Raw genomic sequence first — 26,002 nt, 5'->3', positions numbered from 1 at the left:
CCCCCCCCCACACCACACACACACACATGCTCACCTCCCGGCATGCGGTGCACATACTTCTCGATGTAGTCAGGGCGCACGATGAGGTCCCCGCTGCCGTTGATGAGCACGCGGTGGCCCACGCGCTTGTAAAGGAAGAAGAACTTGCCGGAGCGCGTGATGGTGTCCTACGGGCGAATGTTGGTCGGGGGAGGGTGACGTCTGGGCAGCATGGCATTCCCGCTTGGCCAGGGTCCTGTGCCGGCTCCGGACACAGTCTGTCACTCCACGTCAACCCCTTCCTACCAGCCGTCAGGCGCGCACACCTCTACCACCCCCCCATCCCCCATGCACACGCACATCGCCGTTGACGACATGCCAGGTGTCAGGCACCAGCCCGCCGTACAGGTCGGCAAAGGCGCGGTTGCCGACGCGCGGCGTGCCAAAGGTGTAGCAGCTGACGTCCAGGCCAGGGTGCGCGCGCGCCACGTCGTACGCGCACAGCATGCCCAGCGCGCCCCCCAGCGAGTGCCCCGTGACCAGCACGCGCACGGGGCCCGCGCCGGCGCGGGCGGCGCGCTGCACTGCTCGGCGCACCCCGCGCGCCAGCCGCACGTCCAGCTCGCCAGACCTGTAGCAGTGCAGGAAGCCGGTGTGCACCTTGGGCCGGGAGCGCCAGGTGCCGGCTGCTGGGGGCCAGGGAGTGCGCCAGATATGCAAGGAGAAAGAGGAGGAGAGGGGAAGGTTGCGCTGCATCGGGAGGCGGAAGTGGTGTGCAGGAGGGGGGATGTCTGGCTGAGGACAGGGCGCGTCGAGGTCGGTGCTCAGGGCCACCACCGGACTTCGGTCGGCGGGCATCGGGCCACATAGAGCCACAGAGTCAGACTCAAGGCGAGGGTGGAGGTAGCAGCGCTGACGCATCGCCCCAGCAGCAGGCCCCATGCATGGCGAGTCTGCCACTCCGCAGATCCCTCCCGGTACCTACCTTCATGTCGGCGAGGAGGCCAGCCATGCTGGCGGTGCCGCGGAAGGCGATCACCACGGTGCCCGGGCCCGCCGCCAGCAGGCACAAGGTGTCCTGGGAGCCGGAGGGAGGTGATTCATTGGTGGTCTAAATGACCCCAGGCCAGGGCTGGGAACTCCCTGGTGACTCCAAAGACCCAGTGCTGGAGTGCAACAAGTGGAGGGGGGGAGACACGCATACAGCGCCTCGCCATCACGCCCCCAACCCATGAGCTCACCACTCTCTCTTCCCATATCATTTCGTACTCCTCCAAGTGGTACAGCTCCATGGCGGTTTTCAAGGCAACCGACGTGTCGGCCTTGTCAAAGGCTGCCATGGGGTGTGTGTGGGGTGTGGGTTGTGAGGAGGAAGCCAGGAAGGCGCCTCAGCACTGTGCAGTCTCCTGCCGTCCCTGTGCCAAGCCTCACCATAACACAGCGAACACCAGTGCATGAGCTTCACAGCAGTCTGCAGTACGTAGGCATGCTGGTGTGAGGACTTGGTGGATGTGTGCCCTGTATTCATATGATGCATGATCGCCATCCACACATGGTAACAGGTGTATACTTGTAAAGGATGATGACGTCGGGTGCTCCAGTCACGAGGAGTGTCCCGCCACCCCTCACCTCGAAGCACCACATCGGCTCCTTGTCGATTCCCTCTGCCTGGCCTGTGGTTCTCTTGAGGGATGCAGATCGTGCGGACCTCTTTGCCGGCTGGCTGGCCTCGGTCCAGGCAAATTCTTGCAGGAAGGCCTGTGGGTGTTGCGCAACCAGGCCGCAGGATGGACTGAGGAGTCACTGAGGTGGCAGGCAGGCGGAGAAGGGAAACTCAGGCCAAGGCGCCACGCAGAACCTCAAACATCCCATTCCCTGTGCTGCCACGCATTCCACCAGGCACACACCAGCAGGGTCTCCTTGTCGGATGGCTGCTTGGGCGAGTCCAGGAAGCACTGCCCTGCGACGATCGCTGTGGTGATGACCTGTAGGGCGTGAGGGGATGGCGTGGGTGTCCAGGCCACACGCAGCGTTGGTCATGCCCTCATCTGTTACAGGCTTGAGGAGAAGGATGAGAGGCAGGCAAAGACTGCAGCGGGGTCCGCTGACCTGCATTGGCAGGAATCCGAGCCAGGAGACCCAGTACGACACACACGAGCTGAACTGCAGCAGCCTGCGCCGGCCGGGGAGGGGTTGTGTGTGTGGCGTGAGGCATCCAGGGGTGTCAGGGGCCAAAGGGACACCGGCTGGATCAGAAGCTGAAAGGGGGAGGGTTGGGACCCATCAAAGCAGCTGCTGCAGGCGCCAGGCCCTGGCAGCCTCCAAAGCACAGGGCAGACAGTCGCCAGGAAAACAAGAGTCCCTGCATTATTCCCCTGGCTTCCACTCACGCGTACAAGATGCAGCAGAGCAGGAAGACGCACACTGCCAGGACACGCAGCCGGATCTGCTTGAGGGGAGGGGAGGGGAGGGCCATGAGGCCATGGGGATGCGGATTCCATAAGCATTGTTTTCGCAGGGGTGAGTGCCCAGCAGCAATTGATCAAAGGTATGGCATCACACATGCATCTGGGCGGTTTGCAGGTCACGGGATGCTGCGGCACGGGACCCTCAACCTCACGGCCCAGATCCGAGGCCCGCTCGGCCCTGCTCACCTGGATCCTGATCAGGCGGTTGCCGACGCGGAAGCGGTTGTAGGAGAAGCGGGAGAGCTGCTGGAGGCTGCGGCGGGTGGCATACAGGTAGAGCAGCAGGTAGAGGATGATGAGGACGATGCTGATGGCCTGGCCGACGAGCAGGCCGGCTGCGCGGTGTGATGCAGGGGGGAAGGGGGAATGGGTGAGACCCAACGTGCGAGGATCAGGCGTCGCTGTGCAAGCTCCGTACGGACGCCACTGCAGGGCAGGCTCAGGCGCCGCAGCATCCCACGGGGATGCGGCATCCATGCACAGTGCCCCAGGGTCGGGACAGCGGATGCACCTGTCTGATGGCAGTCCAGCAAGCTGGCGTCACACTGGGAGAGCCCCGACGCCCGGTCGGCGGGTCCGTCGGCCAGCTTCACGTTGGTTGCCACGGTGGTCCCCAGGAAAGCCAGCCACAGGGCCAGCTTGCGCCAGTGGGAGGTGAGGGGCAGATCTGTCGCAAGGGGCACCTCGTTCGCGCCGGGCCGTGCCAGGGTCGAATCTGCAGGGGGTGCGGTGGGACGGGCAGGGTGGGGTGATGGCGCTGAAGACTTTGGAAGCAGCGGGACTGGGGTAACCCATGGTGGCTGCCCGGCGCCGGCTCTGAACCCAGGCCGCGCGCCACCTTTCTCGTTCGGGACCGGTCTGAACCGGTCGGCGTGGACCCAGGAGATGAGACACAGGGTGTTCCAGCACAGCCACCTGCAGCCGAAGTGGAGGGGGGGGAAGCGGACAGGCTGAGAGATTGGGAATGCAACACGCTATGCGCATCGAACTCCTCCTCCGGCCCCGTCCAGGAAGCATCCTGCAGCCCAGACGCCCGTCCACCCCACTCCCCAAGGCGTGCAGAAACACACCCAGACAACTCCTGCTGCAGCCTTGAGCGCAGACCTGGTCCAGCAGGCCCACCTGACCTCCCAGCACCCTCCCACCCCTCTTCGCGGCTCACTGGACCAGTCCAAGCCAGACGATGGAGCGAGGGAAGAATGTACACCTGTCTGCCAGCTGGATCGCATTTGTCGTCAGGAAGGCGGCCATGTTGAGGGTCTGCGTCCCCAGCTCAATCTCAGTGAGGACCACCGCTCGCCGCCGTTTGGGGTCCCTGCATGCAAGTGTGGCGGGCTGCATCGGTTCAGAACCCTTCAAGGTGGCTCACAAAGAGAGCAAGCTTGCAGGGAACCTGCACGCAACACAGAGTCCAGCCCAAGGAACGGCACCACACCCTCCCACCCTCGCCAATCTGCACCCACCAGCGCTTCCCGGAGCGATTGGCGATCACCACTCGCGCGTAGAATATCGCGCAAGTGAACAGCAGCTCCAGCATGCACCCAGTCCCAAACACCAGGTTCATGGTAGGGATGGTGGGCATGAAGACCAAGTCATTCCCCTGCAGTGACGCATGAGCGCAGGGGTCCTGATATGGATGGATGGGCGCACTGCAGGTGATCTGTCCACACACAGGCATGTCAACAATGTTTGGCAGCAAGCATGTCCTGCAGTACATGTGTTCTTGAATGAGTACACATGAAGCACACATGTATATTACCAGCACTCCGCACCTTGACTTCTTTGAGGGCAACGACTGCAGCCAGCAGGACAGCGCCCGTGAAGACGAGGATCTGCACAGTGACCGTCAGGTTCTGGGGGGAAGCGGGCCAGTGGGGTTAGATGACTCCAGGTAAGCTGAATAGGGGGGAATATAGCTCGTCTACACGGCTGAATGGCGGATCCCACCTGCATGGCCTTATCTGTGATCCATTCCACGCGCAGGATGACGTCTCTGTGCGGATCATAGTGCCTGAGTCCCGGATTCTTGTCAAGTGGCGCTTCCGCCTCGCCATTCCCTCCGGGCAGCATCGTCCCTGCTGCCGCTGGAAGGGCCTCCATGATGGGGACTATCGCTCCCTCCACGCTACCCCGTGGTTGTGATGCATGATGGAGCCCTTTGTCGGCCTCTGAATTCCTGAAGGCCTAGTCTGCAGAGTGTTCTGGTAGCACCAAGGACCTGTGTCGTGGGCGCCGATTACCAAAGCGTTCGTCTAAATTCTGGCGTAGAGACGGAATTGACTTAAATACTTAAACTCTAGGCAACCACCTCCTGCGCCGTGATGGCGCTGGAGTGAGAGGTCAGATGGCAAACCCTCCTCTCACTCAGCAGCCCACAGCCATGGTACTCTGTGCAATTATATACAGAGGATTAGTGGCCAGCGATACTCGATGTGCATCTATCTGAGACTTCGAGATTGTGCAGGGCCCTGCAGACCACCTCTTTCATTGTCGTTGTGGAATTTGCATGAACACTGGGTCAGGCCCCCGAAAGCAATCTTAAACAGGGCGCACAAAATCGGTAAGTGGGTGTAGGGCAAAACCCCACACCCGCATGCAGCAGACTCACGGGCTCACTTTACGACCACCCAGATGGCCATATCCTCTAATCCATCAACCTTATAGACTGCTAGCCATCTCTTAAGTGATTCGCTGCTGCTTGGCGGGCTCGTAAGCTAAAACTTGGGAAATGCTGCAAGCACGATTAAGCAGTCCGTCACCGAGGAGCCTCACAAAACATCAGAGGGCACCAAATGCGTACAGCTTGAGTCGATGCTTTTCCTTGGGGGCAAGCCGAGGGTTTGGGTGAGTCAGTCAACGTGGAATGGGAGGGAAGAGGGGGTTCCGTGTGACCCCTGGCCTGACCCCATGCGACAGCCCTCGCAGGAGGACGGGCCGTGCGGAGCCGGGACCTCTGCGCGAGATGAGGGTGCTACGCAGCGCAACAAGAATATCGGCACTCGAAGGTGGGCTTGCACAGGTGCTGGACAGGCTACCCCATGTGCACTTGCAAGCACGACATCGCTCTGGCCTGATTGGGGCCGCCCAGGGCTGTTCAGGGCTGAGGGCTGCATCAGAGGCCCTGCAGCCCCCACACTCACGCATGAAGTCCAGCCTACGCCATGAATCCCTCACAGGAGGGGCAGGCGGTCCAGGATCGGGGGGCATTGGCGGGGTGCCAGGTGGCGGTGGCGGGGGTGGCCTTCCAGAGCCCGAGGGGAACGGGCCCCGCCCCATGACCACGCTGACTTGCGTTTTTGGCGCCTTTGTCCTGGGTGAGTGGCCTGGTGTCACACGCATGCTGCACTTGTCGCCGGAGAAACGCCATGCATGCCTGTGTTCCAGGCCCAGCCCCTGCCCCCGGCGGGGCCCAGCACAGCTCCAGTGATGACGCGCTCTTGGCCGTGCAGGTGGCGGACTCATGGGCTACATCAAGAAGGGGAGCACCACCTCCCTCGTGGCATCCACCGCTGTGTCGCTCCTCCTCTTCGTGTCAGCTTCACTCATGGGGCGGCCCGACCAGCGCATCGGCAGTCTTTTGGCTCTCGGTGAGGAGAGGGATATTGGCACGCCTCCCTATGATGGGTGCATGCAGGACCAACCGGCAAGGCCGAGCGGGTCCAGCTGATGACGCTCCGTCGCGCCCCGCATGCCCGCAGGAACATGCCTGGCGCTCGGCGCCCTCATGGGAAAGCGCTACAAGGACTCGAGGAAGGTGTTTCCTGCAGGCGTTCTGACCGTCCTGTCCAGTGCCATGGCCATCGGGCACCTGAAGACCCTGTTGTGAACACATTGTGGCCACCTCCCATTTTTTGCTCTGTTGAGTTCATCTCCCCCTTCCGGGACACTTCCTTCCATTGCCGACACGCACTCATGTCGCCCGCTCGGGGGGTACAGCGTGCCCAGACCGAGCTTCCTCTTGTGTACTGATAAAGTTAAGTTGTCGACGAGATTGCGATTTATTTTAAGATTTCCCGTCCTTGCTTGCCTTCAAATCAAGCAGGTCTCGGCGGGGTCCGGGTCATTGTGCCTTGCCCATATCAGGATCCCCCTATTCGCACCGTTACACCATCAAGACAACTAAGAGGTTCCGTGAAAATATTGCACCTCGCCGCTTGGACTGAGCCCCGGAGGACCATCCACGAGGTCGCTCTGCAATGGACGCGGCGGAGTGGTACAAAGAACTCCCTGTCATCACAAGGGGCTACGTCTCCCTCTGTGTTGCGACCACAGCGGCATGTGCCCTCGAGGTGATTCTGGCATGTTTGCACTCGCCTCTGTGCCGTGCTGCCTCAGGCCAGGGTTGGGCCCTTCCTCCTCAGGCAGCCTCATCGACCCCAAGCCTTCCTTCCACAGGTCATCACCCCCTTCAACATATACTACAACACACGGCTCATATACCAGAATCATGAGTACTGGAGGCTGGTCACCAACTTTTTCTACTACGGCAATCTGAGTGCGTGCAGGGTCGGTGGTGTTATGCAGGGTAATCTTCGTAGTGCATGTGCTTCGGGTGTTTGTGGCGGACGGTGGATGGTGGGTGCAGAGTCCCGAGGCCCTACCAGTATTCATTTCTCGTGCGGAAGTTGTCTCGGTCGCCAGGCGCTTCTCTATGCATGAGGCGGTGCCCTACCGCATGCTGCGCCCCCTTGTCCCATGGCCTGTTTCACTGTCTGGCTGCCCACCACTGTTGAGTCTTCACCATTCAACCCCCCTTTTCTTCTGCAGGCTTGGATTTCTTCTTCCACATGTTCTTCCTGACCAAGTACAGCAAGTCCCTGGAGGAGGACTCGTTCCGCCGGCGCTCTGCCGACTTCCTCTGGATGCTGCTCTTCGGCGCCGGCGTCCTGGTCACAGTGGCCCCCTTGGTCAACCTCCAGTTCTTGGGCTCCAGCCTCACCTTCATGATGGTGTATGTTTGGGGCCGGCGCCACCAGTACGTCCAGCTGAGCATGATGGGCCTGTTCAACTTCACGGCGCCCTACCTGCCCTGGGTGCTGCTGGCATTCTCCGTGATGCTGGGCAACTCGCCGCTGGTGGACCTGCTGGGCATGATGGCAGGTGGGGAAAGAGGGCAGGAAAGGGGGAGGGGAGGGGCACGGCTGTGTCGAGGTGGTTCCCTTGAAAACCAAGGTGACCCCTGCCATGTTCGTTGCGCTATGCGCCCTGTGGCATGGTCCTCTCCTCCTACACACCCGTGCTCCAAGACCTCTTGTCCACGCTGGTGCAGGGCACGCCTACTACTTCCTGGAGGACGTGTACCCTCGGATGTCCGGCGGACGGCGGCCACTTCGCACGCCAGGGATCCTGCGTGCCCTGTTCCCTGCCAACCAGGTCATCCCTGCTGCAGCGGTGCAACAGCCTCCAGCTGCGGCCGGACCAGAGGGCTAGCTCTGGACAAGACGTGGCGTGACTGTAATTGCACACAATTTGTTGTCAGAGAATCGTGACTGGGCCTCCGACACATCCGGGGCCGCGCTCTCGGAGCGCGGTTCCGTGATCAGGCACATTCTCTTTCATCGAGGCTCATTGGCACAGCTAGGTTACCGGCATTTTTTTCAACACCTTTAACGGATTATTTTTCCCTAAAAGGGCGTGGGAGAAGGTGCCCTGACATCCACACCGGTCGTGTGGAGATGAGGCGAAGCCTTGCCAGGCTGTTCTCGACTCCGGCCGCGGGCCCAGTGAGTGAGGGACTGTATAAATTAATTAACAGATGAGATGCTCGTGCGATGCGTATGACGATCCATGGTCGCTCCTCCGGCGCCACAGGTATTCCTCGGCCGGCCCCTCCCCGCTTCCGTGACGATTGTAGAGGTGTGGGCATCCCTCTTTGCGGGTCTTGGTCGCTATGGCGTGGAAGGACATCCTCCACCTTGCATCCCATTCATTGGCGCCCCAAAACCCTGCAGGTAGGGCCGCGCGATGGCCTGCAGAACGAGGCCACCCCCATCCCCACGGCAACAAAGGTGGAACTCATAGAGCGGCTGGCCGCTGCTGGCCTGCCCGTGGTGGAGGCGACGTCCTTCGTGTCCCCCAAATGGGTGCCCCAGCTGGCGGACGCGGCCCAGGTGCTAGCACAGGTCCTGCCCCGCCCCGGGGTCAGGTACCCAGTGCTAACCCCCAACATGAAGGTGCGCGGTTGTTGTGTAAGCCGGGCTTGCTATTGCAGGTGTCCTGCCGCCAACCTCCAGCCTGCAGCGCTTGGGCGGGAGACTGCCAGTCTCCGGCCTGCTGCGTTCTCTAGGGATCAAAGGGCGAAAAACGGTGGTCCTCCCGCTTGCAGCACGCACAGGATCCCTGCGCCCACCCTCACCCCCTGCCCCACATTCTATCCATTCTACACCCCGCAGGGTCTGGAGAATGCGCTGGCGGCGGGCTCCCGGGAGGTTGCCATCTTCACGGCGGCCTCGGAGGCTTTCAACCGCGCCAACACCAACGTGGGCATCGACGACAGCCTGCGGCGCCTGGCCGACGTCGCGGCCGCCGCCCAGGCGGAGGGCGTCACGGTGCGAGGCTACGTCTCCTGCGTGGTCGGCTGTCCCTACCAGGTGACTCAGAGGGGCAGGTTTCGGTTTGTAGGGGTTTCCGCAGTCCGCCCGTCTGGTAGTGCCAGCGTGTGGCGCGGTAGTTGTGCGGCGAGGGCCCAGCGCAGGCCTCCCCTCCCTGCAGCTCCTGATGCCGGGCGGGCCTGCCCCCTGTTGCAGCCGACCGGTAGTCGAAAAGATGCCCGCCTTGCTGCTCGACACCACCCCCCATCTTTTACAACCCTGCACCCACCCCCTCGACCTGCCCCCTCCTCCCAGGGGCATGTGCCTCCCCAGGAGGCCGCGCGCGTCGCCCAGGCCCTGGATCAAATGGGCTGCTACCAGGTGTCCATGGGCGACACCACGGGCGTGGGCACGCCAGCCTCCGTGGCCGCCATGTTTGAGGTGGGGCGCGGTGCCTGGGGCGTCAGGCCAGGGTGGGTTCTGCGGACAGCTCCGATTCCCCCTTTCATCGCCACCGTCATGGGGAGTCTCGCTCGCCTCGCATGCTCCCACCCAAGCGCTCACCTCTGAGTTCCTCCCTCAAGCTCAACCGCCCCCCCTCCTCCTCCCCTTTCCTCCCCCGCTGTCCAGGCATGCACCAAGGTGGTGCCCGTCTCCCGCCTGGCCGCGCACATGCACGACACCTACGGCCAGGGTCTGGCCAACATCCTGGCAGCGCTGCAGCTGGGCGTGGCCACCCTGGACGCCTCGGTGGCGGGGCTGGGGGGCTGCCCCTACGCGCGGGGCGCCACGGGGAACGTAGCCACCGAGGATGTGGTGTACATGCTGGAGGGGATGGGCGTGGCGCACGGCGTGGACCTGCCCGCGCTGCTCGGCGCCGCCGACTTTGTGTGCGGCGCCCTGGGCAGGGCCAGCGGCAGCCGGGCGGGCACCGCGCTGGCGAGGCGGCGGGACAAGGAAGCGGGGGCGCCTGCCACCGCAGCGGCCTGAGAAAGGGGGGAAATGTGGGGTGTGGAGTAGGAAGCGGATGTGAGAGAGCCAGGCGGGTTGCCGTGCCACTCACGGATCTCTAAAGGCATCGCTTGCCAGGTGTTTTCTCCGCTGAGGAAAGGGACACCGCCATTCTCAGGTGTCACAGTCTCCGTCGGCGGAGCTCTGAGAGACTGCTTCTGTGAATTTTAGAGCGGGACCGGCTCTTGACACCTGAGCTCCAGCCAGTCTGACATTTAATGAGCAATTACTGTCAAGTCTCAACTGAGGCAAAGACAGGAGAGGCAGTCCTCCAAATGTTGGTGAGATCCATCTTTTGAGCACAAGAAAAACCTTTTGCGAATAGTCTGTATGTCGACATGCAGCCAGAAGCATGACTCACGACGGCGGTCACCGGAATGTTCATGACGAACGCCTCATGCACCCACTCGCACTCGTCCGGGCGACTTCATGCAGCTGCCAATCGACGGGCCGACTAACATTGGTGCGGCACCCTCGGATTACTCTGGAAAGGTGGATTTCTAATGTTGAAAGTTGAACAAGATTCTCTTGTGGGCTTCTGAAGACCCTCGGCGACTTAAACCGGGCTTCTGTGGGACATGCGACGGCGTCCTCGGCGCAGCCTCTTGATTTCAATCGTGACCGTGTACACTCTGGTGCCATGCGCCTTCGCGCGTTACCTCCAGCAGGTATGTAGACTGCGCTCATGCATGAAGTCATATTACTGGGGAAAGCTGAAAGACGTGAGGCTCACCCATCCTGTGTGTGCCACCACAGCGGGTGCCGGACACAGGCGCCTGCCTGCAGGCCTCTACTTGGGATCTCCTCCAGATGGCCGGGGAACGCCACAACATATCCTTGTGGCGATTCGCTCTGAACTCCACTGGCCTAGATCGAGTGCTGAAAGCGAGGCAGGGGCCGTCGACGCTCTTCATTCCCGAAGACGCATCCATGCTGACATGCGATGACGCAGGTGTGGCCTGACATCGTACCCAGCGCGCCACCTCGCACCCCTGAGGTATGTCGACCAATCGTCCACCCATCTCCCTTCGCCACCCCCTGTGTGCAGTGGATTGCGGCGTTGCTGATACCTATTGGCGAGGCCAGCTCACGCGGCCCACATCTGAAGGCCTGCTGCTCCTGCACTGGGCCATCTCAGGATTTGGTACGACGACAAGCGGAGGCCTGCCAGGGGACTACAGGGGCAAGACCATGCTGTCTGAATTGCATAATGCATCCGAGTTGGGCCAGTGGTATCTCCTGGTCCGACACATCTACCGAGATCGGCTCCAGGTGGGAGCTGACCTCGCCGAGTATTCCTGGGTGCAATGCCGCTGCGCTCATCACTCTCCGTGAAGGGGGCACACAGGCGTGTGATAACGCTGAAAGCTTCGCCTGCCAGCCAGGCTTGCGGGGCTGATACTGCACATCCATGGAAGCTCCCCGTCCCCACCGCCTCATCCCTGCTGCAGGCACAGATCATGATCTATGTGATGAGCCCCAGTGGGCAGCTGGAGCAGGTGTTTGCAAAGGCGACCGCCAGTTACGTCTCATGCAGCGGCAATGCGGTCCACGTGATCGACAGGCCCATTGTCCCAACAGATTTCCCACTGGTAGATACCACCGCTCTGCCTGAGCTTCAGGTAGGTCGGAGGACCTCGACCGGCAAGGTACATGCTCGAGTTGATGTGCAGCCCACGGCCGGTGGTCGCCGACGATGTGATACAACCCTCCTGGGCCCATACCCGCCTCATGGGAAATGCCACACCCCCATGTCCCCGACCGCAGGGCTACTGCACCCAGAGCATCTGGTCAGCAGGTTTCCAGAACTCGTTACTGACGGCGTCAAGCCCCTCCGGGCCCTACTACGCCTACTTTGCCATTCAGGGCCTGATCACGGGACGTTTTCCTCGACTCTTCACCAACATCGACTTTGCACAGCCAACGACAAACATCAGCATCTTTACGCCAGACGCCAATACCATCACAGGGATGACCCAATTCTTAAGTGAGTTCATGCTTTGAGGGGCAGGACCCCGGCAAGACATGCCAGCGGAACTGTCGCTCCTTCACCAGATCACCATCATGGCCTGCTGGGCACTTCAAGAGTTGGCTGCGAGAGACTGCCCTCCTCTGCAATGTGCAGGTCGAATTCCTGTCGGCGAAGACGGCCGGGCATTCACATACTTGAGTCACTACGTCATACCAGGTGCAGATGCGAGGGGTGCTTGAGCCACCCACACCAGCTGCATGCTCAGGCACTCACCTCCCCATGCAGGCGGACACTGCCTGGACGGGTTTCGCCCGGGAGAGTGGTACAACACCCTGGCGGGAATATATCTGGGCCAAAACCTCTCCCTTCAATTCATGGCCGGGGAGGAGAAGGCATGGGTAAGTCGGGGCTGGTGTGTCACATGCTGCACAGGACACCTCCCCCCGGTTGCCAGAACAATGAGTCGTCCCTGTGCCTGTGCCTCCTCAGCCGTGTCTTGTCTCCATTGCACCCGAGGTAAACCCTCGGCCCATCTTGCCACTGCTGCACAGGTCAACGTGAGGACTTCCCTGCAGCCCAACAGGACCCTGAGAGCCAGCTACCTGGCAAATGCATGTTTCAGCACGCTCTTCTTGATCGACACCCTGCTCCCCCTCTGGGAGAGGTGGCAGGACATCCCCCCTTCCACCATCACCCACTACCCTCAAGTCGGCACTGAGGTGCTCTTTGGTGTCGACCCGGAGTGCAGGGCTGGGCAGACTCTGGTTCAGGTATTGAGCTAGCTAGCACAAGGATGCTGACGAGCAAGACAGGGAGGCGGTGGCCCTGCCAGTGCTGTACAGGAGCTGCATGTGAAGCATGCTTGGTTCTCCTTCCCATCAACGGGCCACGCTCAGCCTCCTTGACTCCATGCAGCATCTCCAAGACCAGCCTGCAACCGTCCCGCCGGCTCGAGAGGGCGCAGGGGGTCTCAGCGGCCCAGCCATTGCCGCCATCGTGCTGGGCTGCGTGGCCTTTGCTGTGCTGGCCGCCGTCGCCGTGATGCTGCTCAAGCTGAACAGAAGGCGCTCCAAGGCAAGCAGGGGCGTGAAGGGGTGCTCCCGATGTGGCTTGCAGGGGTGCACAGAGTCTATGGGACCCCCCTTCCTATCTACCAACATCATTCCTCGCAGGGAGTCGAGGAGCGGGAACATGACGAGTCCCAGCCGGCGTCAGCCCTGAGCGACCTGGCAACCCATCGTGAAGGTGGGCTGTGGTGTGGAGCGAGCACAGGGTCAGAAAGCTCTGGACAGGATGAGGGGGCGCTGCCTGGTGCGGAGTCACGTCTGGAGCTGCGCCGTCGCTCACGGAGGCAGCCCCTCCCCTCCCACAGGCAGGTCAGCCCTTGGATCCTGCGGCAATAGGGTTCCCATGCAGGTGGACCCGGATGCTGACCTTGTCAACGGCATCCTCCACGCCTCCAGCTTCACATTCGACCTGGACCCCGAGACGAAGCAGCGCATAGTCCTGGGGGCGGGAAGGTTTGGGCAGGTAGGACGGTTCCGCTCAGACCCAGGTCGGGCCTTCCTTCCTCAGCGCTCGCTGTCAGCGGCCCCTGCCTGCTTCCCTGCTGAGAACACACCAGCATTGACAGACTCCCTTGCTTCCACCTGTGCAGGTGGTGGCGGGGCGCCTCCAGAACAGAGAGCCCATCGCCATCAAGTGTATTGAGGCCCCCCCGTCCGGGCCCAGCCTGGCCCTGGAGCCTGGGTCCCTGCTGGCGCGGGAGGTGCAGATCCTGCGTCATTGCCGCTCCGCCTACGTGGTCAAGTTCATGGGCATCGCGATTGACCCCGGCGCGCAGGAGGTGCAGCTCATCACCGAGCGGATGGCGGGGGGGGACCTGATGCGGCTGCTGAGCGGGAGGCGCATTCCCTGGAGGAGCCGGGGGTGGAAGCTCGCCCTGGACGTCGCCCGTGGGCTCGTGTACCTCGCCTCCAAGAGGTGGGTTGGGTCGAGGCCCCCCCGGCAGGGCCGGGCATGGGTCAGTCCGAGGGGAACTCCAGGGTTGGGGCTCGTTGGAAGCTGGGTGTGTCGTCCTCGCCTTGCATGGTGACGCGCCTGCTGAGTCACCAAAACGCCATCCTTGTCAGGATCGTGCACAACGACCTGAAGAGCTCCAACATTCTGCTGGACGATGAAGGGAGGGCCAAGATCAGCGATGTTGGCCTTGCACAGATGCTGCCGGGAACGTGTTTACATCCTGGTGCCGCTGCTGGTGAGCCCAGACGTGGTCATGCGGGGGAAGGGAGGGGGTCATTGAATTAATGCTCGGGTTGTTGGGAGGGAGTTGGTGACCATTTCATCAGGCAGGGGGGATTCGACCTCCGCTCCTGTGCCAGGCCCCTCTGCCAGAGTTGCAGATGCTGCTGCCATTTGTACCACCATCAATATCCCGCCCATGCTCACCACCACCACCCTCGCTGACTATGCAGCTGGGGGCGGCTCCTTTCACTGGTGTGCCCCTGAAGCAATCCTGGGCCTGCCCTGTTCGGTTCAGTCCGACATCTTCAGTATGGGTGAGCAGCAGGAGGGGAGGGGACTGGGGGATGTGGGTATCGTGCAGAGCCTGATACAGACTGGAATTTTCCTCGGCATCGCAAACTCGAGAGTAAACGCAGTATCGCCTCTTCGACAGCATTAGCAGCATATCCTCATGGCACGACACGCCCGCAGGAGTTGTGATGTGGCAGATCATCACGGGGGAGGTCCCAGTCCGTGGGAACATGCGCTCCATCAGGCAAGTCGGTGCATGATGAGGCCATGTGCATCGTTCCAGACTGGCTTGCCGGACTGAGGTATCCTTCACCACCGCACCTTACCCCATCCTGGCCTTGCTACCAATCCACGGGTGTGCAGGGCGCCAGAGGATTGTCCCCAAAGCATCGTGGAACTGGTGGAGTCGTGCTGGGAACGCAACCCTGAGGATCGCCCGACAGCCATGCGAGTGGTGGACGTCATCTTGAAGGAGCATCAGCCCTCTGTGGAACAGGATGACCTTGGATGCAGTGTGCGGACATCCCCAGGGGGTTAATTCCTGGAACTTCTTCACGAATTTGCTGCTCAAAGGGTGGGGTAGGCATCGAGGGTCATTGCCTCAACATTCTTGCCCCCAACTTGTAAACCCTTGACGATTGCGCCTGCTGATGAAGGCATTGCATTCGCTTGAAGTGACGCACTTATATGTAATGCTCTTTGACAAGCTTGAGCGACACAGGTTCCCCCGCCGGTTCCGAGTATTTCAAAATACGTAGATAATCCGGGACTCAATAAGTGAGGGTGCACGCAGCAATGCAAGAGTGTGGAATGTATCCTTGACTGTGGTTAACACGCCGGCCCGAGGTTTTTGGAGAATGGAGCCGATCCTGTGCACGTGATCTTCCGGGAGCTTGGGTTCCCGCAGTTTCATCTTCCTCCCGTACCATGGAGCGGAAGACTCCACACCGCTGAATAGCTTTACTGAATGTCGTTCTGGCCTTCCGGCAGGAAGCCGTGCGTTGGAGTGATCACGTTGATGCGTTTCTCGGCGCTCCCGTGCATGGTGGTGGGCTTGATATGCATCTCCCAGCTTACTCATGCTCGATCTTTAAGTCAGGTAGGTGAAACGGCCATAGCATGTGTACACACCCATCAGTACTTTCTCTGAGAAGTCGTCGCGTGCTTTAACGCAGGCGGAGGCCGCGCGTAGTGCGGCATGTGTGCCTGGGTCGACATGGGACGCCGTCCGGTATGTTGGCACCCGGCACTCCATCACCATGTGGGAATACGCCCTTCACGCGACCGGGCTAAACATAAAGATGAAAGAGAATACCGCGCCGTCGACGATTCTCATTCCCCTGGACGACTCCATGCTGGCGTGCCAAAGCGCGGGTGAGGGGGTAGGGTTTTGGTCGGGACATGCTTACAGGGCTGTTGGGGAATGGGAAAAGTACCAGAATGAAGCAGTCTACGAGGGCTCCGTACCGATTGCACCGTATCATGGCCTCCTTATTCAGATGAATGCGGGCAAGTGGATACATACTGGAGGGGCCAGCTGACATCAGCCACCTACTTTGGCCTCCTCCTTCTACACTGGACCGTGGGAGACTTTGCGGCCGAGAAGAAAGTCGTCGTGCCTTACAACGGCTCGTATGTGGCGGACACGCTGCTTGCTGCCGTGCTGGGGAACAGCTCCACCAACAACAACTGGAAGCTAGCAGCCCGGATGGTGGACAACAAAGTGGTGAGCAGGGGTTCAAGCTGTTGAGCTCCGTGTGCTCCAAAGGGCATCAGAATGCACGGTTGCACAGCTAAAACAGGGAGTCTGGCCAAACACTGGGCTTGAAATCAGTGTTGCATCTTGGGTTTATCTCTTAGTACTGGCAGTCACTCATTGTCTCAATAGCGGCCGCTAAGATTTGCCATGTGAGCGTGACATTCCTGTCTGACAATGCTTCTGCAGGCGACGGTCTCGGTGATCGACGTCCAGGGCAACGCAGTGAGCCTTCCATCAGGCGTGGTGGCCAGCTACATCACCTGTGGCGGGACCCGCATCTATGTCATTGAGCAGCCCATCACTCCTCCGGATTTCCCCAATGTCAATGCCACCAGTGTTCCGGGGCTCCAGGTGTGTTGTTGTCTGGAGTACAGATGAAGTGCCCAGGGTGGGGGCACATACCCGGTAGGACAAGCATGTCGGGAGGGGGATTTAGGAAGGGAAGGGTGGGGTGGGGTGGTACTTGGGCCCCTGTGTTCATACAAAACCTCTTCAGCAGCCTCATCGTACACGATCCAAGCCATCACTCACATTGCCTTCCCCCCCTTCCTCCTCCTTGCTCCCTGGCAGGACTACTGTTGGAAGAACATCTGGAGTGCTGGGTTCAGGGTGCCTGGCAAAGTTTCTGCCAACAACCCAAATGGGCCCTACTTCAAATACTTCTCCTACATGTCCTTCTTCATGAGCAAGTACCCTGAGCTGTACGTGAACCTAGACCTCGCCCATCCCATGACCAACGTCACCTTCCTGATCCCAGATGCGCATGTCCTGTCCCGGCTCCACGCGTACTTTGGTGAGTGAGGAGGCTCAGCGCCGCACTGCCCCCCCTCCATCGCCCGCGGATGAGAGAGGGGCGCACCGTGAAGCTGACGCACCAGGGACCTGTCCTCCCGCTGACACATGCAGATGCGATCCCCCCGGAGGAGTACCGGAGGGCAAACACGGCCACCGCACACTACTTCATCGATGGTGGGTCTGCGGCCCGCCTGCTCCCTTCACTCCCCAATGCATGCCGAGACTTGCTGGTGGGAGAGTACCTCGCCGCCGCCAAACCCCGCAGGTGGTCGATGTCCGGACAGTATCGAGAAGGGGCGCTGGATCCCCACCCTTGCGGCGACGTACCTGGGTCAAAACCTGTCGGTCCTCATCACGCCCGGCAGCGAGCCCAACAAGGTGCGCTCTGATTGCCTGAGATGAGGCCCCCTGGGCAGTTTGTGGGAGGGGTTTACAGTAGCCTGAGTCTTGTAGGGTTTCTGACTGCAAAGCTGGGAGGAAGCTATCAGGCCAGGGCGGTCGGTTTGACTCTCAATGTTTTGCCTTTCTGCACGCTTGCATTAGAGGTGGGTCTCCATCCCACAGCACTTCTGATTACCTCTTAAACGCAAATGCTGTCTGCCCGCAGATCGAGGTCCGCACGTCGCTGCAACCAGACAAGGTGGTCCTCGGCAAGTTTCTCACCACTTCTTGCTATGGGACAATCTATGCGCTGGATGATCTGCTGCCCATGTGGGACAGGTGGCAGGACATCCCCCCAGCAGAGCCTGCTCGCTACCCGCAAGTGGATCAGGACCTCCTTTTCAGCGTGAATCCAACCTGCGGGGCAGGGGATGCCATAGTGGGGGTGAGAGGCATGGGAGTCGACAGTTTCTGGCATGCGTGTCTGGCATGCGGGAGTCGGGATGGCTGCATTGCCGAGGCACCTCGGTGAACTCGCCAATGGACCACAAAACACGATGTGCCGTCGATGCAACCCGCTCTTGCACAGAGGTTCAGCGCCCTGGAGGAGCTCGAGCAAGGCAGCGCGACTTCGGGGAGCGGCGGCCTGAGTGCTGGCGCCATCGTGGGCATCGTTCTGGGCAGCCTTGCCCTGGCCCTTGCCTTGGCTGCTGGACTGGTCTTGGCGGGAAGGAGTGAGAAGGCTCGACAGGTGAGCGACTCTTAATGAACACATGGGGTCCAAAGTGGCCGTTCTCCGGCTTGTGCTTGCCTGTCGCTGCAAGGGTTTTCCCTGTCCGCACGCCTCTTGCAGTGGTTGCCCAAGGGTCCCTGGCTGACGCCACCCCCCAGCGAGAAAGAAGGGATGTCTCCTGCTGACACCGGAAGCAAAGGTGTGACTGGGGAATGGTGTGAGTTATGGCAGCGAGGAATCTGATATGGGGAGCATCTGGGGCGTTCAGGAGAGGTGCGGTGGCAACATTGTCATCTCACAGACCCTTCCACTCTGCGGTGCTGCAGGCGACACCAGCCAGCAGGTTTGCATCAGTCTGCCCGATTCCCACAGGCGTGTCTTGAGCTACACAGACTTTGAGAATGGGATCATGCAGCCCAGCGACTTTACATTTGAGCTCCACCCTGTCACCAATGAGAGACTGGTTTTGGGTGCTGGTCGATTCGGGCAGGTGGGTGACATCATATGTTCAGTATGGACTCGAGGGTTATGGTTCCCTTTGCACAAGCGGGGCATAGGTCTCACCACGTGCACCTGCCCCACCCAGCCACTATGCAGCTGATGGGATGGGATGACGTGTCAGGTTTCCAGCCACTATCGTTGCCTGATTCCTTCTTCACCCCCAATCTGTTCCATGCTCGCCAGGTGTTTGCTGGTCACCTCATGAACGGCGAGCCTGTGGCCATCAAGTGTGTGCGGGGTCCTTACCCGGGGACCCCGCTGCAGCTGGCCTCCGAGGGCTGCTTGGCAGAGGAGGCCAGCATCCTGAAGCGCTGCCGGTCGGCGTATGTGGTGTCCTTTGTGGGCATGGCCGTGAACCCTGGTGCTGGGGAGCTGTACCTCCTGACCCACCGCATGGCCGGCGGCGACCTGTATGCCCTCATCCAGAAGAGGCATGTCACCTGGAACTCTGGAGGCTGGAGAATAGCCCTGGACATCGCACGAGGCCTGGTGTACCTGGCATCCAAACGGTGAGCTCCTGCTTGCGGCGGAGGGGCCACTCAGGGTGCATCCGATTCATGGAGGCGATCGTCCTGTAGGTCTGTGGTGACTGCTCACGACTGACCGTTATCTGAAGGCCATTCGCCAAGTCAAGAGCTGCAATCATTCAGGCAAGCACCTCACAAACTCTCGCAATTCCTTCTCAGCATCGTGCACAATGACCTGAAGAGCTCGAATGTGCTGCTGGACGGCGAGGGGAGGGCCAAGATCAGTGACGTGGGCCTGGCCAAGATGCTGCCAGGGTCAAAGGCATACCCTGGGGTGATGATAGGTGAGTCTAGCTCTGATGCTGTCCATGCCTGGGCCTTGGGTATAGTGGTTGAAGAATTGGTTGCAGGCGAAAGTCTCCACATTGGTTTCCATATTCCTGTACCGCATCACTTGCGCAAATGCCAGTGCAATTTGTCCTGAATATTGTGACGGTGACGGGTAAGTCCAGAGTGACTGTAAGCCTGTCTATGATGATCTGAGTGCCCCATCTCCAACACAATCTCCCAAACAGCCGGTGGAGGCTCGTTCCATTGGTGTGCTCCCGAGATTATCCTTGGGCTGGCTTGCTCACCTCAAGCCGACATCTTCAGTCTGGGTGAGTTCTCTGGAATTTCGCTCGGATTGTGAGAACCTGCTTCGATGCAGTGCAAAGAGCATCAATGCCATCCACATCCTCATTCCCCTGCCTGTGCAGGGGTGGTCTTCTGGCAGATAATCACAGGCGACACGCCCATCCGGGGGAGCATGCGCCAGATTCGGTGAGGGAGTACATGAGTGCTCACATCAGAGTGTTGCCTATCATGCCAGCCGGACCAAGCTCTGGATTGCATCATTATGCCAACAAGCGGGCTCTCAGTGCTGATCAACCTCATTGCAGGGCGCCTGAGGAATGTCCCCTGGGTATTGCAAACCTAGTGGAGGCTTGCTGGGAGCCCGAGCCAGATGACCGGCCAACAGCCATGGAGGTGGTGGAAGTCATTCTTAAGGAGCACGCACCTTCCCAGGAACCATGACTTTCTGAGAGTCCCTTTACAGAAACCAGCCGTGCAGTGGCATTCAAGTGGCGCTGCAGCACGTTTTGCCAGATCTAAGATCTGGAAGGTTGCCATGACATATCTTTCTCGTTTCATTACTATCGAAGGGCACTGCTTCTCACTTTATTGACGTTTACTGCTTTATCTACTTATTTACGATAGGTATTGTCATCTTTCAAACCCATCTTTGATATTGTCTTTCCTGTACACACCGACCCTTTCTACACCACAACAGCATTTGGCATTGTAGTGTGTTGGACCATCGCTTGAAAAGGGCCTGCAGGAAGGAGCTTGCAGAACAATTCACGGGAAATCCACACCAGGTATATTCCAAGGTATTCAGTCAAGCATCATCTCGTGCGCGAAATGGGTGATGCGACCATTCGCCGACCTCATCCTCGATGTGGGAAGCTAACGAGAACCGGAATGTATACAATGAAAGTTCCACGTGGGAGAGCCGATCTCCAAGGATACCCGACCCACTACCGTACCATGGAAAGTACCAGTGGCAACCGCATCGTCGGCAGATTTCGGCCAACAACTGTGCCCCTGCGGTCCGGCGGGGCTCCGCGGGCCAAGTCGAGGATCGTGATGCGGTTCCCCATGTCGACCGCCGAGATGATGATCGTGTGCCTGATGTGTGCCTCCCCGCTCATACTCGGTCGATCCCTCCAGCAGGTGGGTTGAAGGAGCTTTGTTTCTGATATTGAGTCTTTGAATAAAACCTAGAACACTGGTGCTTCTTTGCAGAGTGAGCCCGCGAGGAGCGCTGCATGTGTGCCTGGGTCGACGTGGGAGGCCGTGCAGTATATCGGCACCCAGCATTCCGTCAGCATGTGGGAGTACGCGCTTCAAGCAACTGGCTTGAACCTAAAACTAGAAGAAGACACCGACATCTCTTCTCTTTTCATTCCTCTGGACGACTTCACGCTGCAGTGCCACAGTGCAGGTGAAGAGGGCATCTGTGCTCTGTGGGCATCTGCCCGACAAAGGACGTAACCTTGTGGTAAAGCAGGGTAACAGTGCACAACAGCTAGCGTAGGAGATGAGTGGCGATCAACCTTAGACTGTGTCCTTCAAATCTGAGCAGCCGAGTGTGGACTGCTCGATTCGTACTGGAGGGGTGAGTTGACGACCCCTACACACTTCGGCCTCCTCCTTCTTCACTGGACGCTTGGAGAGTTTTCGTCTAGGATGACTTTTCCAACCCTTGGTGGAGACTCCTACGTGGCGGACACAATGCTTGAGGTCGTTTTAGGGAATTCCACTGACAACAATGAGTGGAAATTGGCAGCCAAGATGACAAACAGCAGAGTGGTAGGATTGAGGATAGGCCCTTGTGCAGAAGGTTTTATGAGACTGGGCTGCGCAATAACATATTCTATCAGCTTTCGCCATAATGAACGTTCAGGAAGCCCTCCATAGACATAGGGTGCTTGTCATGCAGTCTCCCAGGGTAAACCACCAGGGCCACCGCCGCGACTCCCATACACGTTCCAATTTACCTTGTGGCTTCCACTCATGCAGGTCTCTGTGTCAGTTATTGATAACTATGGCAACGCAAAGACCGTCCCCTCAGGCGTGGTGGCTAGTTATTCCACATGTGGTGGAACACTCATTTATGTCCTTCAGCAGCCTATGTCCCCATCCAACTTTCCAAACATGAATGCCACCCGAGTTCCAGGCCTCCAGGTATGTCGACCTCAGCTTCAGATCACACGTCTCCACAGTACATGTACACCCATGAGGATGGCGATAGCTTATATGAGTGGAAGGGCGGTGCATCTTCAAACAACATATAGTGCACAATTGAACTCAAGTAGTTCCATGGTGGATCAGCAGCCAGAGATAGGTACCCTGACCCTCCCTCTTTGCAGAAGTTCTGCTGGAGGAGTCTTTGGAGCGCTGGGTTCCAGGTCCCTTACCAGGTGACCGTCAACAACGACACTGAAACCTTCTTTAGGTTTTACTCACTGCGGTATCTCTCCTTGATATCCTACTTCACCGGCAAGTATCCTGAACTGTACTTGAACCTGGATCTTGCACAACCAACAACGAATGTCACACTCCTTATTCCGGCGGACAGCTTCTTAGCTCAAAGTCTAGCCATCTTTGGTAAGGGAGGAAACTTATGGGAGGGCAGCCTGCCGATGCTGTTCAAACGGGGCAGGCATGCACTGCAAGAAACCCACTCTGCAACATACCAAACCAAATGCAGAAGAGATACCTTCAGAAGAGTATAGGAGGGCACACACCGTCGTGGCGCACTTCTTTATAGATGGTATGCCAAGACCTCCCAATTAAACTGTAGCACCTCATCTTGGGAGGCTGTTGAGGCTTACGGAAGGCCTCATCCTTTGCAGGTGGACGCTGTCTGGGCAGTAGTAGTGAGGGGCGCTGGATCCCCACCCTGGCTGCGTCGCACCTGGGTCAAAACCTATCGCTTCTCGTTACACCTGGAAGCAAACCTGATGAGGTATGGCGTGAAGTCTTGCAGGATGATTGCTGTTAGCATACTTAGCAATGGGTTAGGGATCTGGGGCGTGCAGTGTGGGAGCTGCTGTACAACTTTTGTCTAGCATCCTAGTGGTGGATCACCCACTCCCACCCCTGAAAATCACTGCACGCAGATTCAGTTCCGTACCTCCTTGCAACCTGACAAGCCTGTTCCCGCCAAGTTTCTCGCATCTGGCTGCTATGGCACGATCTATGCCCTGGATGGCGTGCTGCCTCTGTGGACCAGATGGCAAGACATCCCACCATCAGAGCCTGTCCACTTCCCACGGGTGGATCAGGATCTTCTCTTTGGCGTGAACCCATCCTGTAGGACAGGAGATGCCCTCATTGGGGTGAGAAAGGCGTTGCATGGTGATTTGCATTTTGTGAATGGTTTGAAAGGGCCTGTTTCATTGCCTAAGTACGTGTTCTTTGCCCAGATCCTCCCTTACCAAACCTTGCCTAATAATGCAACATCTCTTCCACGTCTGTTGTCCCAGAGATACAGTGGCTTGGATCATTTTGATGAAGGCTCTGCTCCTTCTAAGAGCACTGGCCTGAGCGCTGGTGCCATTGTGGGCATTATTATGGGCAGCCTGGCTGCAGCTCTTGCCCTGGCTTATGGGCTGTTGTTGGTTGGAAGGCATGCCAATGCGCAGCAGGTGAGTGACAAACTTCCACGGAAAGAGCTTGGTTGCACATTGGGCCAGAGAGGCATCCCAATTCTGATAGAGGGACTCTCCCTCTTACATCATTGCAGCTGTTCCATAAAGTCTGGTTCAGACCACGTGATTATGGTGAACAGGGAGCAGAGCGTCCCGCCAACACCAGCAGCAAAGGTAGGGCAACCTTGCAGGTGCTCTCTGTGTCAGCAGGTGTGCAGTGATGATTGATTGGAGCAGGTGTGAGACGCAGCTGCCATGTTGCATATCATACAATAAAAATCAATAACAAGCAATACTGACGCAGGTGACACAAGCCGGCAGGCATGTAACAGTCTGCAAGCCTCGTCGCGGCGCGTCTTCACTTACAGAGACTTTGAGAATGGGATCATGCAGCCCAGCGACTTTTCATTCGATTTAGCACCTGAGACCCATGAGAGAGTGGGTTTAGGCTCTGGAAGATATGGCCAGGTGGGTCATTGCTTCCTCATGTGACCCATTTCTAAATCTTATCATGCTTTCTTTAATTGTGATACTCAAGCAAGTTACACTTTGCACGATGTGCCCTCTACCTTGTGCTTTGAAGCACAGCCACCTACCCTGAGAAGCAGCAGGAATGCAGGGACAGCGAATCATGACTCCTCAGCTACCTCACCCAAACTTCCACGCCAGGTGTATGCTGGCCGGCTGTTGAATGGCGAGCCTGTGGCCATCAAGTGTGTTTGGGGCCCTTCGCCAGGTGCACCGCTGCAACTGGCCCCAGAGAGGTGCTTGGCTGAAGAGGCGCGCATTCTGAAGCACTGTCGTTCGGCATATGTCGTCCCTTTTATGGGGATGGCGGTAGACAGCGATGCCAAGGAGCTGTACCTCCTCACGCAACGCATGGTCGGTGGCGACCTCCATGGCGCAATTCGAAAACGGCGTGTTGCCTGGAAGGATGGAGGCTGGCGCATAGCTCTGGACATTGCACGAGGCCTGGTGTACCTGGCATCCAAACGGTGAGTGGCTGGCAGGGCAGCGCCACCCGGTCCGTGTGATGTAGAGGTGTGACCTTTGGTGTCAGTGGTATATCCCAACACCACCTGCAAAAATGGAGTCGCGCATCGTACTGCTGGCCAATCCCAGCGTGACAACCAACCATCCTACATGCCTCGCTTGCCGCTCCCTCTGAAGCATCGTGCACAATGACCTGAAGAGCTCGAATGTGCTGCTGGATGGCGAGGGGAGGGCCAAGATTAGTGACGTGGGCCTGGCCAAGATGTTGCCCGGATCCAAATCATACCCGGGTGTTATAACAGGTGAGTGGAAGCCTGATGCAAGGCATGCTGGAAGTCCTGGGCAGGGAATTGCAAACATTCAAAAGTGGTTACAGAGCCAGGTCGTGCGCCTTGGATCCTGCACAAGAGCTGCATTCCAGCTTCCAAATGGGGTCCCCCCTCACACCCAACAGCCGGCGGAGGTTCCTTCCATTGGTGTGCTCCCGAGACAATTCTAGGGCTGCCATGCACTCCACAGGCCGACATATTTAGCCTGGGTGAGTCGGGCCGACCAAGGCAGGGCCAGCAGCCGCTCTGCCTTTGTGCTGCAGAGCTTGGTCCGTCCAGCACAGTTACGCTCAATTCCTGTCCACGGTGCAGGGGTGGTCATGTGGGAGCTCGCCACTGGGGAGTCACCGATCCGTGGAGGCATGCGTCTTCTCCGGTGAGGCGTTCTGCGCTGATGCGACTCGCTGCTCTCTGCCAAAGCCCGTCTGGGTAGCTAACTCATATTCGCAAGAAATCTCGACCATCCGTTACCATGTGACAGGTCACCAGATGAATGTCCCCCCAACATTGCACATCTGGTGGAGTCTTGCTGGGAGCGCAAGCCTGATGACAGACCCACAGCCACGCAAGTGGTCGAATCCCTTCTCAAGGAGCATGGGTCTGATCAATATGCTCTCGGGGCTTGAAGTAAATACGCAGACATCTTTCGGTGGGGCACCAAATGCGCAGTCTGTTCGTGAATGTGCTGCTCAAATGTGACCCCGGCAGCGGCGGTATGTCCAGCCTATATCCTGCCAACTCCACGCCAAGACTCAGTCCTCACCTCCCTGATGATGAATTCAACCTGTAATGTCCATCTCACTGACACCCTATGCATGTGCTCTCGACCTCTACCACATTACTTTTCTGCGGCTCTCCTCCTCCGGCGACGAGTATCGAGCAAGCGCACACAGCGTATAAGAACAATAATCACTGCTCGAATACTCGAAAACAAGATTCAAGAAGAGAATTAATGGGTATGAGAGGAGCCCACGCTCTTTATAATTTGATCCTCCATACCTGTGCTTGAAGCGGCAGGCGCCATTGCTCAATGTATCCATTAGGGGGGGTAGCTTCATGCAGATTCCCCTCCCACTGTATAGTCCCAACTCCGATTACGATATACTTCATGACTGGAAATTTCCTCAGAAGCCTCTGTGTAAACCTTTTGGCCAAAGGCCTCGCCGAAATTCAGGAGACCGGATGCGGTTTCCCATGTTGCTCAGCGGATTGGCGATCGTGGGGCTCGCTTGCGGCGTGCCGCTCGTTCACGCCCGATCACTCCAGCAGGCAAGTGGAATGGATGGTGAA

At 58.9% G+C, this 26,002-nt stretch overlaps 5 protein-coding genes across 5 annotated transcripts in view; 4 read left to right on the top strand and 1 right to left on the bottom strand.

Moving 5' to 3' along the window:
• F751_0502 (Phospholipase A(1) DAD1, chloroplastic) overlaps nt 1–4,547 on the bottom strand; it is a gene marked incomplete at both ends in the record, with an annotated part of 6,059 nt that extends 1,512 nt beyond the window's left edge. The window contains 14 exons of the mRNA XM_011400069.1: nt 35–167; nt 340–665; nt 961–1,057; nt 1,221–1,312; nt 1,411–1,450; nt 1,609–1,737; nt 1,887–1,964; nt 2,634–2,782; nt 2,959–3,162; nt 3,286–3,362; nt 3,655–3,762; nt 3,911–4,047; nt 4,220–4,300; nt 4,395–4,547. Coding sequence (XP_011398371.1) covers nt 35–167; nt 340–665; nt 961–1,057; nt 1,221–1,312; nt 1,411–1,450; nt 1,609–1,737; nt 1,887–1,964; nt 2,634–2,782; nt 2,959–3,162; nt 3,286–3,362; nt 3,655–3,762; nt 3,911–4,047; nt 4,220–4,300; nt 4,395–4,547 — 1,804 coding nt within the window. The remainder of the gene's footprint in view (nt 1–34; nt 168–339; nt 666–960; nt 1,058–1,220; nt 1,313–1,410; nt 1,451–1,608; nt 1,738–1,886; nt 1,965–2,633; nt 2,783–2,958; nt 3,163–3,285; nt 3,363–3,654; nt 3,763–3,910; nt 4,048–4,219; nt 4,301–4,394) is intronic.
• A 1,174-nt stretch (nt 4,548–5,721) lies between these two features.
• Nucleotides 5,722–6,273, top strand: F751_0501 (UPF0136 membrane protein; the record flags this gene model as incomplete). The annotated part of the gene is made up of 3 exons (XM_011400068.1): nt 5,722–5,761; nt 5,897–6,034; nt 6,146–6,273. 3 exons carry the CDS (start codon nt 5,722–5,724, stop codon nt 6,271–6,273), a joined length of 306 nt encoding a protein of 101 aa, XP_011398370.1.
• A 370-nt stretch (nt 6,274–6,643) lies between these two features.
• Nucleotides 6,644–7,877, top strand: F751_0500 (Derlin-2.1; the record flags this gene model as incomplete). Its single annotated transcript, XM_011400067.1, has 4 exons — nt 6,644–6,736; nt 6,843–6,942; nt 7,215–7,547; nt 7,717–7,877. 4 exons carry the CDS (start codon nt 6,644–6,646, stop codon nt 7,875–7,877), a joined length of 687 nt encoding a protein of 228 aa, XP_011398369.1.
• Nucleotides 7,878–8,122: 245 nt separating this feature from the next.
• On the top strand, nt 8,123–9,967 carry F751_0499 (Hydroxymethylglutaryl-CoA lyase, mitochondrial; the record flags this gene model as incomplete). The annotated part of the gene is made up of 6 exons (XM_011400066.1): nt 8,123–8,170; nt 8,259–8,303; nt 8,399–8,620; nt 8,840–9,037; nt 9,293–9,418; nt 9,608–9,967. The coding sequence occupies 6 exons, from the start codon at nt 8,123–8,125 to the stop codon at nt 9,965–9,967; spliced, it is 999 nt and encodes a 332-aa protein (XP_011398368.1).
• A 1,212-nt stretch (nt 9,968–11,179) lies between these two features.
• F751_0498 (putative serine/threonine-protein kinase kinX) lies at nt 11,180–19,957 on the top strand (the record flags this gene model as incomplete). The annotated part of the gene is made up of 20 exons (XM_011400065.1): nt 11,180–11,260; nt 11,440–11,535; nt 11,756–11,975; nt 12,246–12,358; nt 12,512–12,679; nt 13,133–13,205; nt 13,333–13,490; nt 13,618–13,943; nt 14,093–14,217; nt 14,435–14,518; nt 15,995–16,221; nt 16,441–16,605; nt 16,825–17,047; nt 17,161–17,223; nt 17,315–17,427; nt 17,657–17,875; nt 18,020–18,181; nt 18,848–19,173; nt 19,351–19,475; nt 19,890–19,957. The coding sequence occupies 20 exons, from the start codon at nt 11,180–11,182 to the stop codon at nt 19,955–19,957; spliced, it is 3,135 nt and encodes a 1,044-aa protein (XP_011398367.1).
• Nucleotides 19,958–26,002: the final 6,045 nt, after the last annotated feature.

This window comes from Auxenochlorella protothecoides (genome assembly GCF_000733215.1).
Source record: "Auxenochlorella protothecoides strain 0710 unplaced genomic scaffold scaffold108, whole genome shotgun sequence".
Taxonomy (NCBI): Eukaryota; Viridiplantae; Chlorophyta; class Trebouxiophyceae; order Chlorellales; family Chlorellaceae; genus Auxenochlorella; species Auxenochlorella protothecoides.
The sequence above is the reverse complement of the archived record's forward strand: the minus strand, read 5'-3'. Positions and strand labels throughout refer to the sequence as shown.